At 57.6% G+C, this 14970-nt stretch overlaps 1 protein-coding gene and 3 non-coding genes across 5 annotated transcripts in view; 2 read left to right on the forward strand and 2 right to left on the reverse strand.

The window, feature by feature from the left end:
• VAC14 (VAC14 component of PIKFYVE complex) overlaps positions 1–14970 on the forward strand; it is a 76521-nt gene that overhangs the window by 2687 nt on the left and 58864 nt on the right. For both annotated transcript variants that reach the window (XM_025268363.3, XM_006041974.4), the window contains exons 2-10: positions 3964–4114; positions 4413–4580; positions 5431–5493; positions 5964–6071; positions 6527–6636; positions 6890–6996; positions 7914–8048; positions 8407–8559; positions 12467–12530. In XM_025268363.3, coding sequence (XP_025124148.3) covers positions 3964–4114; positions 4413–4580; positions 5431–5493; positions 5964–6071; positions 6527–6636; positions 6890–6996; positions 7914–8048; positions 8407–8559; positions 12467–12530 — 1059 coding nt within the window. The remainder of the gene's footprint in view (positions 1–3963; positions 4115–4412; positions 4581–5430; positions 5494–5963; positions 6072–6526; positions 6637–6889; positions 6997–7913; positions 8049–8406; positions 8560–12466; positions 12531–14970) is intronic.
• TRNAG-GCC lies at positions 1931–2001 on the reverse strand. Its single transcript has one exon. It is a non-coding gene; the product is annotated as a tRNA-Gly (tRNA).
• TRNAG-GCC lies at positions 2586–2656 on the reverse strand. The gene has a single exon. It is a non-coding gene; the product is annotated as a tRNA-Gly (tRNA).
• Positions 9550–9620, forward strand: TRNAG-GCC. Its single transcript has one exon. It is a non-coding gene; the product is annotated as a tRNA-Gly (tRNA).

A 14970-nucleotide genomic window follows, 5' to 3' on the forward strand; every position in this document is an offset into this window, starting at 1 on the left:
TCATGACATTGGATGATGCGGTGGTGAGCACAGAATGCAGCGTCCAGAGGACGAGTGGTCCTTCCTGAGATGGTCAGCAGAAGCAGGGGTGGATTGGAGCTGGCGTTTGAGGCCTGGCTAGGCTGTCAAACGAGACAGGAGCTTGTCTGTGGGGTGGCCTGGACAGGAAGTGTCCGTGGAGTAGACTAGCAGACGCAGTAGGAAGCTGGGTCTGGCTGCAGGGAGGTTGCGCGTGTAGCCCAGCTACAGATTGGAGAGGTAGCCGGCCCTGTGTTGACCCCCTATGTGTCAGGTAGAGAGTGTGGGCCTGATTCGTGGGACAGGTCTTCCTGCTGTGGCCCTGGGCTGACCCCAGGGGCCCAGCCCAGTGCTCTACAGGCGGATGGATGCTGCTAAGTCGCTTCAGTTGTGTCCGACTCTCTGTGACCCCATAGACGGCAGCCCACCAGGCTCCCCCATCCCTGGGATTCTCTAGACAAGAATACTGGAGTGGGTTGCCATTTCCTTTTCCAGTGCACGAAAGTGAAAAGTCAAAGTGAAGTCGCTCAGTCATGTCTGAATCTTCGCGACCCCATGGACTGCAGCCTACCAGGCTCCTCCGTCCATGGGATTTTCCAGCCAAGAGTACTGGAGTGGGGTGCCATTGCCTTCTCCATCTTCTCAGGGTTTGCCTTCCAGAAGAAACCATTTTTGTCTTGTTTTCCTGGCTGTGGACACTATTTTCCCCTCAAGTGCAGGGGTGCAGACAGCAGAGCCTTGAAACTTGAAGGGGCCATTGTGTCTGTAGTGACCTGAGGTGCGTGAGCTACGTCCTGGTGGGATTCAGGGTGAGGGGCCTTCCAGCTGGTGTGGAGCAAACAGTGGGGTCAGGGGGTGTTGTCTGTCTGCTCCCGCTTCCGGAGGCCCCATTGCCCTTGCCAGCCTGCCCCGACATCGGCGCCTGTTCCTCATGCTCTCCCAGCGCCCCGTCTCTGCAGCCTTTCCAGTCTTCAGCACTCCCTCAGTGCAGGTCAGACCCCACCGCCCGCCGCTGCTGACCGTCCCTACCGTTTGTGGCTGCTCACAGAGCAAAGGCCACCTCCTCTGCCAAGCCCGTGAGCGGGCGCAGCCTCTCCCCCACCTCTGTCCTTTCAAGCTGCCAAACCGAGTGCCCCTGTCCTTCCTGTGAGCCTTCACTCATGAGCTTCCCTCTGTCTGAGCTTCCTCCTCGCACGAACATCTACTCATCCCTCAGAACCCATCTCAAAAGCTGCCCCTCGTGAAACCACATCAGATCCCCTCCGCACCAGAGATGCTTCACGCTCTTTCTCTCCTGGCCCGTCCTCACCAGATTTCTTTCCTCTTTTGCGTGAAAGTCCTCATGGCCTCTCGTTTCCCACCCACCGGATTCTAGCAGAAGCCCCTCAGGCAGGGAATGCGCCATCTGCTGGCTCTCCAGTGGGCTGGGGGACCCTTTCCAGTGGCTCAGGGACCATTTGTGACCTGAAACAAGGAGATGGGCCAGGAGGTGGTTCCAGGAGGGGCTGTGCTGCCGGCCGGGCTGAGTCTTCTGTGGCTGCCCTGCCAGAGCCTCATGGAGGACGTTACTCCATGTCCCAGGGCTGCGCTTGCGTGGGCTGAGCAGAAGCTTGGCCTGGTTCCCCGGGAGCCTCAGAGGCAGAGGCCACAGGCAGCCCGTCTGGGCGGGAGTGGGAGGACAGCTGCTTGCAGTGGCTTTGGTGACTCCTACCTCCTGGACTCCTCAGGAATGAGAAGACAACGAGCTAGATCTTTGTGGAATGTAGGAGACAGGTGTGGAAAATCAAGCTAGAAAAAGTCATTCTCAGGTTTTCAGAGTGTGTCACCAATGCTGTGAGTGGTGTGAAATCTCAAATCCAGTCTCTTGGGGTTTTTTTTTTTTTTAATGATTTTTTTAAAAAATGTTTGCTGCTGCATTGGCCGGGAATCGAACCCGGGCCTCCCGCGTGGCAGGCGAGAATTCTACCACTGAACCACCAATGCTCCAGCTGTCAGCAGCTGTGTGAGCATCTCCCTTTAACCCCAGGACCAGCCTCCTTGTCCACATGCTGATTTCCAGAATCCGAGGCCACACTCTGAGGCTGCCACATCAGCACCGCTGCAGAAACAGAAGCTTAGGCTCCAGAGCAGGAGGGGGTGTGTGTGTCTTTGATTTGCCTTCATCCATCAGGGCAGAAACCAGCTCATATCCTTCCTTCTCAGTAACAAGAAGCCCAATGAGACTCTGGGGGCTTCCTTTCTGAGTGTGGTCCCCACTCCCCAGTCCACATGGCGTGTAGAACTGTTTCACAGCTCACAGGCTTCATCACAGCTTCCTGCTGGAGACTGGCCGGGGCTGGGGGTGCACAGGAGTCCCCTGATGGCTGCAGGGCACGCGGGCCTTGGCCCCGCAGCCAGGAAGTGGCGCATGTGTGGAGAATCCAGCTGCTGGTCATGCTCACCGGACAGGGAGGTGCGCCTGGTTTCAGAGCAGCCTTGGCTGCAGCAGGCCGGGTGTGGTTGAGGAGCTGGCTCCTGTAGCAGGATCTCTGAGGGAGTCTGCCTGGAAGAGGCCAAAAAAGCAGCCCTGCATTGGCCGGGAATCGAACCCGGGCCTCCCGCGTGGCAGGCGAGAATTCTACCACTGAACCACCAATGCTCCACTGCTCTCTGGTTCACCTGCAGGGCCTTTCTCAAGGGACTGTTGTCTGTGGACACTCAGAGAGCTCTGACATCACTGAGACTTGTCTGGCTGGAGTCCTGTTTGGGAATCCAGCAGGTTTATTGCACTGCTTAGGAAGTATGGACACCTATGGAACTGCCTTCCTCCCGAGGCCCTTGGTTCGTCCACAGCCCTCAGGCCCCAGGGACGGGGAGGGTGGGGGCTTGGTGGAATCACACGCTATAACGGGCAAAGCAGGAGGCCCCCCACGGGCCATTCATGCAGCCTTTTCCTGGCACCCCATCTCTGCTAGTCCCTCTCACCTGATGAGGGAACAGTCTCCTCCCCTCCCATCCATCTCATGGCGTCTTAAAACACAAGCGTCTCTACCCTCCTTGTTCTCTCCCCTACTACAGGGGATCCTAATGCTTTTCTGTTTAGCTTAAAACTATCCCTCCCTGCTCCTTCCCACTGCCTCCGCCATGTTTAAGCCCCCTATTTTGGACTAAAGTGCTGGGGTGCTCTCCTTCTGTCAAATCAGCCCCCTCCCATGCGGTGCAGCCTCTCCAGGTCCAAACAGAGGCCTGCAGACGCCACCCCATCACTGTAAACCTTTCACCAGCTCCTGTCCTTTGATCTGTCTTCAGCCGCTCCTCCCACATGCTGGGCTCCTCACCCTCCTCTAAGTGCACCGTGTGTTTTCAGGGCCCCTGCCATTAGCCAGGCTCTTCCCTGTGCCTAAGGTGCCCAGCCTTCCTTTCTTCACCTGGAAAATGCCAGCTCCTGACTCTAAGGTCCGACTCATTTGGCACCGCCCTGGCCGCCCAGGGAGACTTACCTGCAGCATCTGGCTTCTGTGGTGACGCTTGTGTGCTGTGGCTACACCTACTTGTTGTGTGTGGATCCTGCCTGTTGGACGTGGGCCCGGTTCAGCCCCGTCCCTGAAAATAATGACAGAGAACCGCCTGAGTGCCTGAATGGAGGGCTGAGCAATAGGTTGAATGAAGGCGGTGGATCACTGCAGGTTTTGGTCCCCAGCACAACATTCTCTGCCTTCTCAGAATTGGGGTTGGTCACTGTTCTTTGTTCCATCCTCAATAAGGGGAAATGGAGACCAGAAAAGGGGAAGGGAAAGCCAGCCTCCCCCAGTCAGCAGCAGAACTAGGGCAGGACCCGTGACTCCGATTGCTCTTTCTGAGCAGGTCCTCTGCACCCCTCATCCCAGTGCCAGGCCCTGGGGCCAGCAGCAGGAGCAGGAGCAGCCTGATCCCATTGGCCTAAGACCCTCTCTTCTCTCTCTCCAGGCTGGTCCGAGAGTTCGTGGCCCAGAACAACACGGTGCAGATCAAGCATGTGATCCAGACCTTGTCTCAGGAGTTTGCCCTGTCTCAGCACCCCCACAGCCGGAAAGGTGGGCTCATCGGCCTGGCCGCCTGCTCCATCGCACTGGGCAAGGTACGCCTTTCTCCTGGAGGGACGCACACACCAGCCGTGGCCTTGACTCTGCCCCTGAACCCAACAGGGGTTTGCAGACCCATGTTTTCCATTGCCATTCTCTGCACACCCCAGGCCAGTAAGGCTGGCTCTGCAGCCTGCTCCCTGGTTCCTGGGCGTGGCCCCTAACCCGAGAGGCCGACTTGCAAAGAGCCTTTGAGCCCAGCCCGAAGGTCTGAGCATCTCCGAGGGAGCCGGGGGCTGGGATCCCGAGATCCGACTCTTTCTGAGTAGCACTTGTGCTCCCGCCCCATCACAGGACTCGGGGCTCTACCTGAAGGAGCTGATCGAGCCGGTGCTCACCTGCTTCAACGACGCCGACAGCAGGCTGCGCTACTACGCCTGTGAGGCCCTCTATAACATCGTCAAGGTGGCCCGAGGCGCCGTGCTGCCCCACTTCAACGTGCTCTTCGATGGGCTGAGCAAGGTGAGCCCTCCGCGCTCCGGCTGCTCTGAGCTCGCCCCCCGCCTCCCGGGCCTGACCCTCAGGGCCTTGAGTGCCGGCTGCCTCTCCCCAGAGGCAGGGGAGCAGATAAGCACGTGCTGCCAGGGATGCTCCTTGTATGTTGAATCTGATGATACATTTTTAAAATGAGCTTGTATTTATGTTTGCTCCCCCCCACATCTCTATTAATTTGATTTTACTGCATTTTACAAAAGCATCAGTCCACCACAAGTTGGGGGGAAAACAGTCATTTGAGAGCACTGACCTCCCTGGTAGAAGGCGAAGGTGGCGATTCTGTACTGCTCGTTGCACAGCTGTGTGCGACTCTCCTGCGACCCCATGGACTACAGCCTGCCAGCCTCCTCTGTCCGTCGTGCAGACTGATTTCCCCTGTGAGGCGAGCGTAGCCTGGAAACTCTGGAAAAAGCTCCGCTTAGAATGGCTCTGGGGTCCCTCTTAGCTCCTCAGTGCCTCTCAGCATCACCGAGTTTCCCTCCATGAAGTCATTTCTAGAGAATCAGCCTCGAAACTGCTCCGGCCCCTCCTCCAGGAGTGGGGAGAGGAGCCGGCGTTGTTAGGCTGGAACGCCCTGGGGAACGCCAGCGGGAAGCAGCCACGCGGCCGGCGGCAGCAGGCCCTGCAGGCTCCTAAGCAGAGCAGGGCCCCCGAGCGCGTCTCTGCGCCTGCCCCAGTTCTGCGCTGCCTCCCTGCCTCCCCTACCTTCCTTCCATCTGTGAACAGGCTCCCCCAAGGCCTTGCTATAGGGTTCCAGTGAATTCTTTGCCTTAATAAATTGACTATGATCCTTTTTCCACCTCTGTGTCTCCCATAGTTGGCTGCTGACCCAGACCCCAATGTGAAAAGCGGATCTGAGCTCCTAGACCGCCTCTTAAAGGTATTAGTGCTTGGTCCCCACTTCTAGCATTTCTTTCTTCCATCTGTCTGTGGAGCTTTGAAACTCTATCATTGGGATGTTCTTCCTAATTAAAAAAAATATTTACATACAGTAGGTGAGATAATATACAGTTCTGAGTATATAGAGTTACGTCAGCAGCAGGATCAAAATACAGAGCCGTCATCGCCCCTAGTGTTCCCACGAGCTGGCCCACCCTGCCCCCCGTGTGGGGCAGTGCATGCTCAGCTCACTGGGCATTCAGTCCAGACCGCAGAGATGTAGGAAGGGCTTTGCCTTTTCATTGCATCATTTCCCCTTGATTCCCACTTTCAGTCCATCCTTGCTTGTCCCTCGGCCTGCCTGACACAGGCCCTGTCCTCCTCCTCTGTGGCCACCTGACCCCTGAAGTCAGGCACTCGGCCAGGTCAGGCTCCTCAGCCCCCAGCAGCTCATACGCCTTTGACCCCCAGGACATCGTGACGGAGAGCAACAAGTTTGACCTGGTGGGCTTCATCCCCTTGTTGCGGGAGAGGATTTACTCCAACAACCAGTACGCCCGGCAGTTCATCATCTCCTGGGTAAGATCTGGCCCTGATGCTGTTTTTGGCTGCCTGTGAGCCTGCCCTCTGGCCCACCTGGACGTGTCCCAAGGCTGTGGAGGTGCCTCGCTGTTGCCCCTCCAGGAGCCACGATGGCACATGATCCCAAAACACGTTTCCTCAGCTCTGCCCCCAGAGCCCGTCACGTTTGCCTCTGAAGCAGATGGGGCTCCTTCCTCGTCTCCGGAAACACCCAGATTTCTCTTTGAAGTCAACCTCTCCTGCTAGTTGCCTGCCTTTCCCATGGGTTCCCTTCTCCTTAGGACATCTGAGCTGCCTGGGGGTGAGAGTGCTGCTTCCCTGCACGCTGAACAAAAGCAACTGCAGCCGGCACGCCCTCCCCTGAGGGACACCCCAGGGCGCCTCCTCCCCAGGGTCCGAGGAGGCAGGTGCTCGGGCCGTGACCTTCTCTAACAGTCTCCTTCCTGGGTCAGATCCTAGTGCTGGAGTCCGTGCCCGACATTAACCTCCTGGACTACCTGCCAGAGATCCTGGATGGGCTCTTCCAAATCCTGGGCGACAATGGCAAAGAGATCCGGAAAATGTGAGTGAGGAGGGGAGCACGGAGCTGCATACATGTCCCCCACACACACCCACAGGCTCCAGAAGGACGTGAGATTTACTCTCCTCTTGGCGTGTGAGCTTCCCGCTTTGGGACGCCAAGAGCGCCTCCTCCCCCAGCCTCTGAAGTCGTCCCTCTGACCCAGATGCCCGTGCCAAGCAGAGCAGAAACAGCATTGGGGAGGCTCCCCGGCCCGGGTGGCAGGGGTATTTCACTTCTCCTTCATTCACTGCAGGTGTGAGGTGGTCCTTGGGGAGTTCCTGAAGGAAACGAAGAAGAACCCCTCGAGTGTTAAGTTTGCTGAGATGGCCAACATCCTGGTGATCCACTGCCAGACCACAGGTGAGCACGTGGCAGCCCTGCAGACCCCCTCCTCCTCAGAAGCCCCCTCTCCCCGTCCTGGACAGAGTCCTGGTGGGAGTGGGCGGCAGTGTGACGGCAGGTCCCGGGCCCGGGGCCTTGCAGAAGAGATTCTGGTTCTGTCAGCATGGAGGCCTTTTCACTTGGGGGCCCTAGATGGGGGAAGATCTGGAGGCCTTGCTGGCAGGCTTGGCATCAGCACCGTGAATTGAAACGCTTGGAGGCTGGGGTCACGTAACTGTTTCTATTGAGTATCAAACCACCACCAAATATAACTCCTTCCCGTCGCAGTCCCTTGTGACTGACCTCAGGCTTCAGGTCAGCTGGGCAGCCCTGCTCCCCTGTGCCAGGCCAGGGCTAGCGGGGAGTCCCGTGCCGCCAGTCCTCTGGAGGGTGGGCTGAGGCCGATGGCCCGTCGTGTGACTTGTGTCTGGCTGTCTAGCCGTCACCTGTGGCCAGCGGTGACAGTCATTGCAAGCATCTCATCACCCGGTGGGCTAGCCTGGGTGCGTTCATGTGAATTCAGTGGATTCCAAGAGACAGGAGAGATGTCAGTGAGGCCGAGGCTTGAACCATCCTTTCTCCCACCTTCTGTTGGCCAATGTCGCAAGGCCAGCTCCAGACCGGGAGCTGGGGAATAAACTCCCGCTCCTGATGAGAGGAGCTGCACCCCACTGTGGGGAGTGGACACAGGAGGGCAGAGAGCCATGGCTGCTCTCATGGGCGGCCATAGGACTATCATCCGTGTCCCCCTGGTGCCCACGGGAGGAAAGGGCGAGAGCATGGGAGTCCCAGGGGGCTGGGAGCTGTGCCAGGCCTCAGCCCCGCTGCAGGGCTCCAGCACCTGTGGGCATGTCGGGAGGCACCGCCGCACTCACCCCGGAACCCCGTCCCCACAGACGACCTGATCCAGCTGACGGCCATGTGCTGGCTGCGGGAGTTCATCCAGCTGGCCGGCCGCGTGATGCTGCCCTACTCCTCAGGGATCCTGACCGCCGTCCTGCCTTGCCTGGCCTACGACGACCGCAAGAGGAGTATCCTTCAGCCCGGAGAGCAGAAACAAGGGCAGCCCTGAGGGGCGCGAGGTCACCCTGGGTGGGGAGGGGGCCCAGGACCCGCCATGCCTGCAGACAGCCCTGGAGCAGGAGGTGGAGCAGAGCGTGCCCTGGGAGAGCCCAGGTGGCCCGGGACGGGGCTGGCACCGCGTGCCCGGACCTCAGCCGCGTCCTCAGAGATCTAAGCAGCTCGCCCAGGCCCAGGCTGCCGAGTCTCTGCTCCCCTCTGAGGTGGGGGGTCCCCCAGGAAGGGAGGCGACAGGGCAGCCCCTCGGGGCAGCAGAGCGGGCTGTCAGTCCAGCCTGGCTGCAGCCGCTCCTTACATCGGTGCACTCAGACATCAAGGAAGTGGCTAATGTCTGCAACCAGAGCCTGATGAAGCTGGTCACCCCCGAGGATGACGAGCCCGATGAGCCCAGGCCAGTGGTGCAAAAGCAGGCAGGCCCCAGCCCCGAGGACTGCGCAGCAAAGCAGGAGGGGGCAGCCAGCGGTGAGTGGGCTCTGCCTCCCGCCCCCACCTCCCAGTGAGGGCCCCCGGGGCCCAGAGGTTGGAGAACTTGACATGGGGTCTCCCTCAGCCAGCCAGGGCTGTTTCCGAGTCTCAGCCCCTATCTCTGGGAACAGCCCGGCAGGTGGGAACTGCTGCCTTCCTCCAGCAGGTGGGCACAGGGTAGAGGAGTCCTACCACCAGCATCCAGCAGCTCCCAGGGGCAGGAGGTGTTTGAACCCAGCAGCTGGCCTCCAGAACCGTAGCTCTGAGCCTTTTCTGCCCCAGAGAGCATTCATTCTTTCCTTAGCCTTGTTCTGAGCTCAGCTGCAGCCCAGGTAGAGAGGTGTGGAGCCTGGCAGGAGGGCCATTGAGTCTGCAGGCTCAGCTGAGTCTCAGGGGTGGACATCCAGTGACTCAGGAACCGCCTGCCTTTCCTCTGCCACTCATTCTCAGGGATGGGGGTTCAGACCAACCCAGCTGTGGTTTATTCGGTCCTTGGAAATTCTGCTTCTCTCCTTTAATGTTAATGTCTTGTTTATCCTTCACATGAAGAAAACCGCTTTTATGCCTATTGGAGTCTAGAGTTGGACTCTCTAAATGTAGAACTCTGAGACTTTTTTCCATCTCTCCAACTCTGTCCTCACCGAGAGGTCCCTGATCAGCTCTGGGATGATGTTCTCCTTTGCAAAATCAGCCAAAGACTAAACTGATGCAGAACCTACTGAAATCTTTAAGGCTAACAGACTGAGGTCTGGAACTTGCCCCCCAGGAGCCAAAAGAGTCCCCAAAGCATTTTGTCCCTTTGGTTTCTCTTGAACCTCAGAGCAGAATGGCAGGCACGCGTGTCCTGTGGGCGTCCTTAGGGGACTGGCCTTCTAGAACGGAGCAGCACTGAGTGCTGGACCATCGCAGGTGTCAGGTTACAGCCGTGCCCACGTCACCGCGAGCCAGCGCAGCAGAACAGCTGGGGAAGAGGAGTGCTCAGCTGGAGCATTGGTGGTTCAGTGGTAGAATTCTCGCCTGCCACGCGGGAGGCCCGGGTTCGATTCCCGGCCAATGCAGCTCCCTTAACCTTTTCGACAGCTTTCCTAAGTCTTCGTCAAACAGCTCCCTGCTCAGGAGAATCTTGGTCCTAAATCAGGACACATTCAGGCAGCTTGGCTCCAGATTTTACTGCCTCGTAAACAGCACTTCAGCAGACGCAGAGCTCACTTTATAGTAGTTCCCAGAAATGGCACTGACGAATTCTGGGGCTCCACAGCCACTCCAGACCCACTCAGCTGGTCACCAACCACCGCTTTCCCAGCGTGCCAGCAGAAGGTGCCAGCAATCCCAAAGAGTCAGCACTTCTTTCCTCAGTCCCCAGCTTCAACCAGCGCTGACGCTAACGCTCACTGCCCATCTCTTCCAACCCAGCGAAGGCAGCAGCTTCCTGCCTGGTCTCTCTCACTTGGTGCCCATCCCCACCCAGCCTGCGCCCCACAGCACATCCTGGGCGAGCCCCCCAGTGAGGCCTGGCAGCCAGGTCCTCTGCACGCGAGTCCGCGCACACTCACAGACACGCACACCCTCGCTCTCACATGCACGTGCTTCTCCTTCGCCCCTCCCCACAGGGCTCCGGTCAGGGTGGCTCTTGTTCAGTTGGCTGCCCCCAGCCCCCTCTGCTTGCCCTGGCTCCCTCCCCCGACCCTTCTGCCTGAGGAATCCACAGCGCAGGGTCCTTTCTCTGATCCTGAGCTCCCAGGCACTTGGTGCATCCTCCCTGTCCCCCCATGACGTTTCCTGATTGTCTCGGGCATCACAGTCTACACTCTGCGGTCAGACCTGCCTGCCTGTGCGTCCTGCCCTGCTGACTTCATCTCTTGCCCTTGGACAAGCCACTTGGCCTTTCTGTGCTTCAGATTTCTTATTCATTGACTGGAGCAACAGTGATAGTAGGGAACCTATGGTGTGGCTATGAGTTTCGGAGATTTTTTGCATGTAGAGCTCTTAGTGCGTGGCGTGGGTCACACATTCCCAGTAACAGGTGCTTCCGTGTCAAGTTGTTTAAGGTCTGTTTATAATGAGACCCACCACTTAGCAAGAGTGGTGCCCTGACAGGGCAGGACTTTGGCTCCCTTGCCTTTTAGCATTAGCTTTTCCCAGGTGGTAATGGGCCTCTGATGGGTCCTAAATGAGGGACTGTAGTGGTTTAGGGATGAAAGTTCAAGCAGTGAGTGAGGAGCACAGCTATAAATACAATTTCCAGTGGAGGACCGGTGACCTCTGTGGGTGAGCATGAAATGGAGTCCACACATTTGCAAAGCTTTGATGGGATTGGGTGTTATCAGCACTGCCAATCTAAGTGACTCAGATCCAGGACCTGCCTGCAGAGAGCTCAGGGTTGGATCCTTAGATGAGTGATCACAGGACATTGAGCGTGGTCACAGGACTTGGGGCACCCAGCCAGGCTTCGTGGAGGGTATTTGAACTAAATCTCTTCTTTCTCATTCCCTTCAACTCTCCTTTACCACCCTCATTTTTCCCTCTGATCACAAGAGAAATGCACATTCCCTAGAGAGATTTTGGAACAACCAGACGCTCCTACTGGGAGAAGGTGAAGAGTAAACACCTTAAATACGTTCATTGTTTGGTAGATATCAGTACGTTTGGCAGCATGTACCAGAACACTTAAAAATTTATCCTCAGGAAACAGAGACATGGGTCAGGTTTTCCGTCTTAACCCCTGAACACACATTGGCTTCTTTATTGTTCTCACAAGATTCCGGGGAGGCCCTGGCCTCAGCACATTACACAGGTGAGGCAGTGGGGTGAAAGCAGGTGACCTACCCAGAAGTCACACAGTGAGGAAGCAGGGGAGTCAAACTGAGACCCCGGCCCAGGGGCTCCTGAGTCTGGAGATTGAAACAAAAGGGCAACTGAAGATGCTCAGCTTCACTGGGAACCCCAGAATCACAAAGTAAAACAGTCTCATTTTTACTCATCAATTTGGCAAATACTGTAAAGATCACTAGTATCCCACGGCTTCCAAGGTGGAGGGTGGGCTGAACAACTGCTGGCGTGTATGTGACCCTTCCTAAAGGCCAGCCTGGCGAGGTCTGGTCAAGCCGCCGGGGTCTGACCCTCCTGCTCAGCAGCCCCCTCTAACGGGGTCCTGGGGAAGTGCCCACACTTGTGCAAAAGGAAGCAGAGGCGAGGTCTCAGAGTGAAAATAGGAAACAACGGAAATTCATCTGCAGCCAGTTTTTAACATTGTATCGGTTCATCCATAAACGCCTTCCCAGCAGGCGGGAGGGAGGGAGGCCCCCAGCGCTGGAAGCCCCAGAGCTGGAAGCCCCAGAGCTGTTCCTGGCGGGCCCACCCAGACTGCCCCAGGTGTCGGCCTCACCTTCCCCCAGGCCTGTTCAGGTAATTGGACTTTTTCCTGAAGCAGCTGCACCATTTCCCATTTCTACCAGCAGTGTATAAGCTTCCAGTTTCTCCACCTCCTCACCATCACTTGCTATCAATATGCCTTTTATTTAATGGGTGTGAAATGGCATCTCATTGCAGTTTTGATTTACGTCTCCCTGGTGGCTTGTGATGTTGAGTGTTCAAGAAGTCACTTTTAACATCTGTTGCCCTTTAGCCAGCAGCCCCTTCTGAGATTTCCCAGATGCGTTTAGCACTGATAGACCCTGCTTGTGAGGTCACTGTGCCTGAGAACCTACAAGCACGCATACCATCCAGAAGCTTCAGGGAACCGCTAGGCATTGGGTCTTCAGGGCCCCAAAGCCACATTCCTCTCCAAGAGCCAGAATCAAGGTGTGGGAGACTAGAGGCTGTGTGTCCTTCTGAACAGGGGCCTAGCTCTTCTAAAGGCCCCAGTGACCTTTATTGTGATGCCTCATCCTCTCTCTCTCCCCAGGAGGGCCTGATGGTTCTTGCGACTCTAGCTTCAGTAGTGGCATCGGTGTCTTCACTCCAGCCAGGTAAGTGGTTTGTTACGGCCAGAGCTGTTTGTGGAGAGCTAGCAACCTACATCTTTTCTGGGCACGGGAGACCGCAGCAAACCCTGAGGCTGACTGTGCTCAGGGCCAGCACTTGCGGGACACAGACTGTCTGATGAGGGAGTCCAGAGGACACCAAAGAGCCCACCCCACCTGGTTCTGGGGGACATATGGCGTCTTGGGAGGACTGGAGGCTGTGAGAGATCAGTAAATACAAGGTGTAAGAGTGTAGCTCTAGGTGACTCAAGGTGAAGAATCCGCCTGCCAGTGCAGGACACCCAGCTTCAAGCCCTGGGTCAGGAAGATCCCCTGGGAAAGGACATGGCAACCCACTCCAGTATTCGTGCCTGGGAAATCCCATGGACAGAGGAGACTGGCAGGATACAGTCCATGGGGTCACAAAGAGTCAGATAGGACTTAAGAGACTAGACAACAAGAAGAGTGTAGGTCATGCATGGTGACCACAGGGGGACCTTGCAGGCGCTTTTGCCCAGCCCTGTTTGCTTGTCCAGGATAATGTGTGGCCGATGTAGCTCTCTGAGGAAGCCCATTCAAGGAGCTCAGAGCACACCTTGTGATTGACTGAGCTGGAGCGTGCACAGGCGGAGGTGCGCGAGCTGTCCTCCCAGGCTGGCTGCAGTGGCGCTGCCATCCACGCGGGGGCAGTGCAGGCCAGGCAGGGAGATGGCCGCCCTGGGCAGCCGCTCTGCGCTCTGCAGGCGGATGACGATCCCCGGGCAGCCGCTCCGCGCTCTGCACGCTCTGTGCTCTGTAGGCCAATGATGGTCCGGGGAGGGAGTGTTACCGCCCTGTCCCAGCCTGAGCCCCTGGACTGGCCCTCGGCCCCACTTTGTCTGGCACAGCTGGCTACGGGGCTGGAGTGGATGGAGGTCCTCCTGTAGGGGGTTCTTCCCTCTGAATCCAACCCTGAGCGTGGGCCCTGGGGGCACAGGTCACTCACAAGAGAAAAGGTATACTCATCCCCAGGAGACTCTTCTCCGCAGACCCTGAGGCTCTTCTCTCCGTTCACATCGTTTTCTCACTGACTCTTTCTCAGGACCTTGGGGGTGTTTTCAGAGTACTGACTGTAAATATGGACTCTTCCTAGGATCTCTCCCACATTGTTGGAGCAAGCCAACCAGCACCATTCATTTATTTGTTTTTAGTTTGTTGTCAGACATCCAGAGCCTGTGTTCAACCCTGCAGTTTCCAAGAAAAAGACGTGGTCCCCGACTTTGAGGTTTTCCAGTGTGGGGGCGGAGACGTAAGCAGGACGTTATGGGAAAGGGCGGTGACCGTTGTGCGGGGGCTCCGAGGGCATTGGGGCAGCGCTGGTGCCCTGCTGAGGCCCGCTGGAGCACCAGCTGCCAACCTCGAGCGCTCGGGGAGGCCTTCCTGGGCCCGGCCACGCCCCGCACTCCGTCGCGTTGGCGGGCTCTGCCGATGTTTACGTTTAGACCCACAAGCTCAGCAGCGGTGCTGTCTCCACATCAGGGCTGAGGAGGGATGGGAGGTCGGGGCTGCTGCAGAGACTGGGTTTAGGAGGGCCTGAGGTGGGCGCAGACCAGTCAGGGTCACTGCCACGTCCGTTTAGACAAGGTGGAGGCTCAAACTGAAGAGGCGGCAGGATATGGAGAAAGTTGATAGGCTGGAGATGTTTTGAAGGTAGAATTGGCCAACGGATGGAATGGAGTTGGGGGTGGGGAATGAGGAGAGGGGACTTCTAGATTCGGGGTTGAGCCAGCTCAGGGCATCCTGGTTTCGTTTCCCAAGCTGAGCAGGAGGAGGAACGGGTGTGAGTGGGCCCGTCGAGAGCAGAGTTCAGGGCAGCTCTGGGCATCCTGCTGGAGCGGGTCAGGAGGTTGGTGTGGATGTGGGATGCTGGAACTCAGGGGAGAGGTCTCGATGGAGATGCAGGCAGGCTTGCCCGCCCTGTGGAGGATCTGCTCTGGGAATCGGAGGGCCCTGGCAGGGAGAGCCGTGTGGTCTCAAGGCCCCTCCGGCAGTATGAGAGAGGACAGATGCAGGTGGGGGGCAAAGCTGGCGGCAGGAAGGCCTGGCGCAGCCTCATCACTAATCTATCTAGGCCATGGGGAGGGGGCGGTCCAGGAGGACCAGAGATCGGCCATGACTGACAGCCCTGTGCAGGGGGCACGGCTCCCCCTCCTCACTGGGGAGACGGCAGTTCCTTTGCCCAGAGGAGGCCCTGATTCCTGCGCTGTGGCTGGGATCCCCTGCCTGGAACCAAGCCTTGCTTTATACCCGTCGTTCAGCAGCAAATGCTGAACCAGCCTTTCAAATTAAAAAGCCAACGGAGAACACGCTATCTGGTGCTTTGTTTCCCTCAGACGGAGGTTTCCTTGTGGCAGCTGCCAATCTGAGTCACTGGCTATGCCAGAGAGGGGGGCGGCCCCAGAGCTGG

Source organism: Bubalus bubalis, chromosome 18 (genome assembly GCF_019923935.1).
Source record: "Bubalus bubalis isolate 160015118507 breed Murrah chromosome 18, NDDB_SH_1, whole genome shotgun sequence".
In the NCBI taxonomy this organism is placed as follows: domain Eukaryota; kingdom Metazoa; phylum Chordata; class Mammalia; order Artiodactyla; family Bovidae; genus Bubalus; species Bubalus bubalis.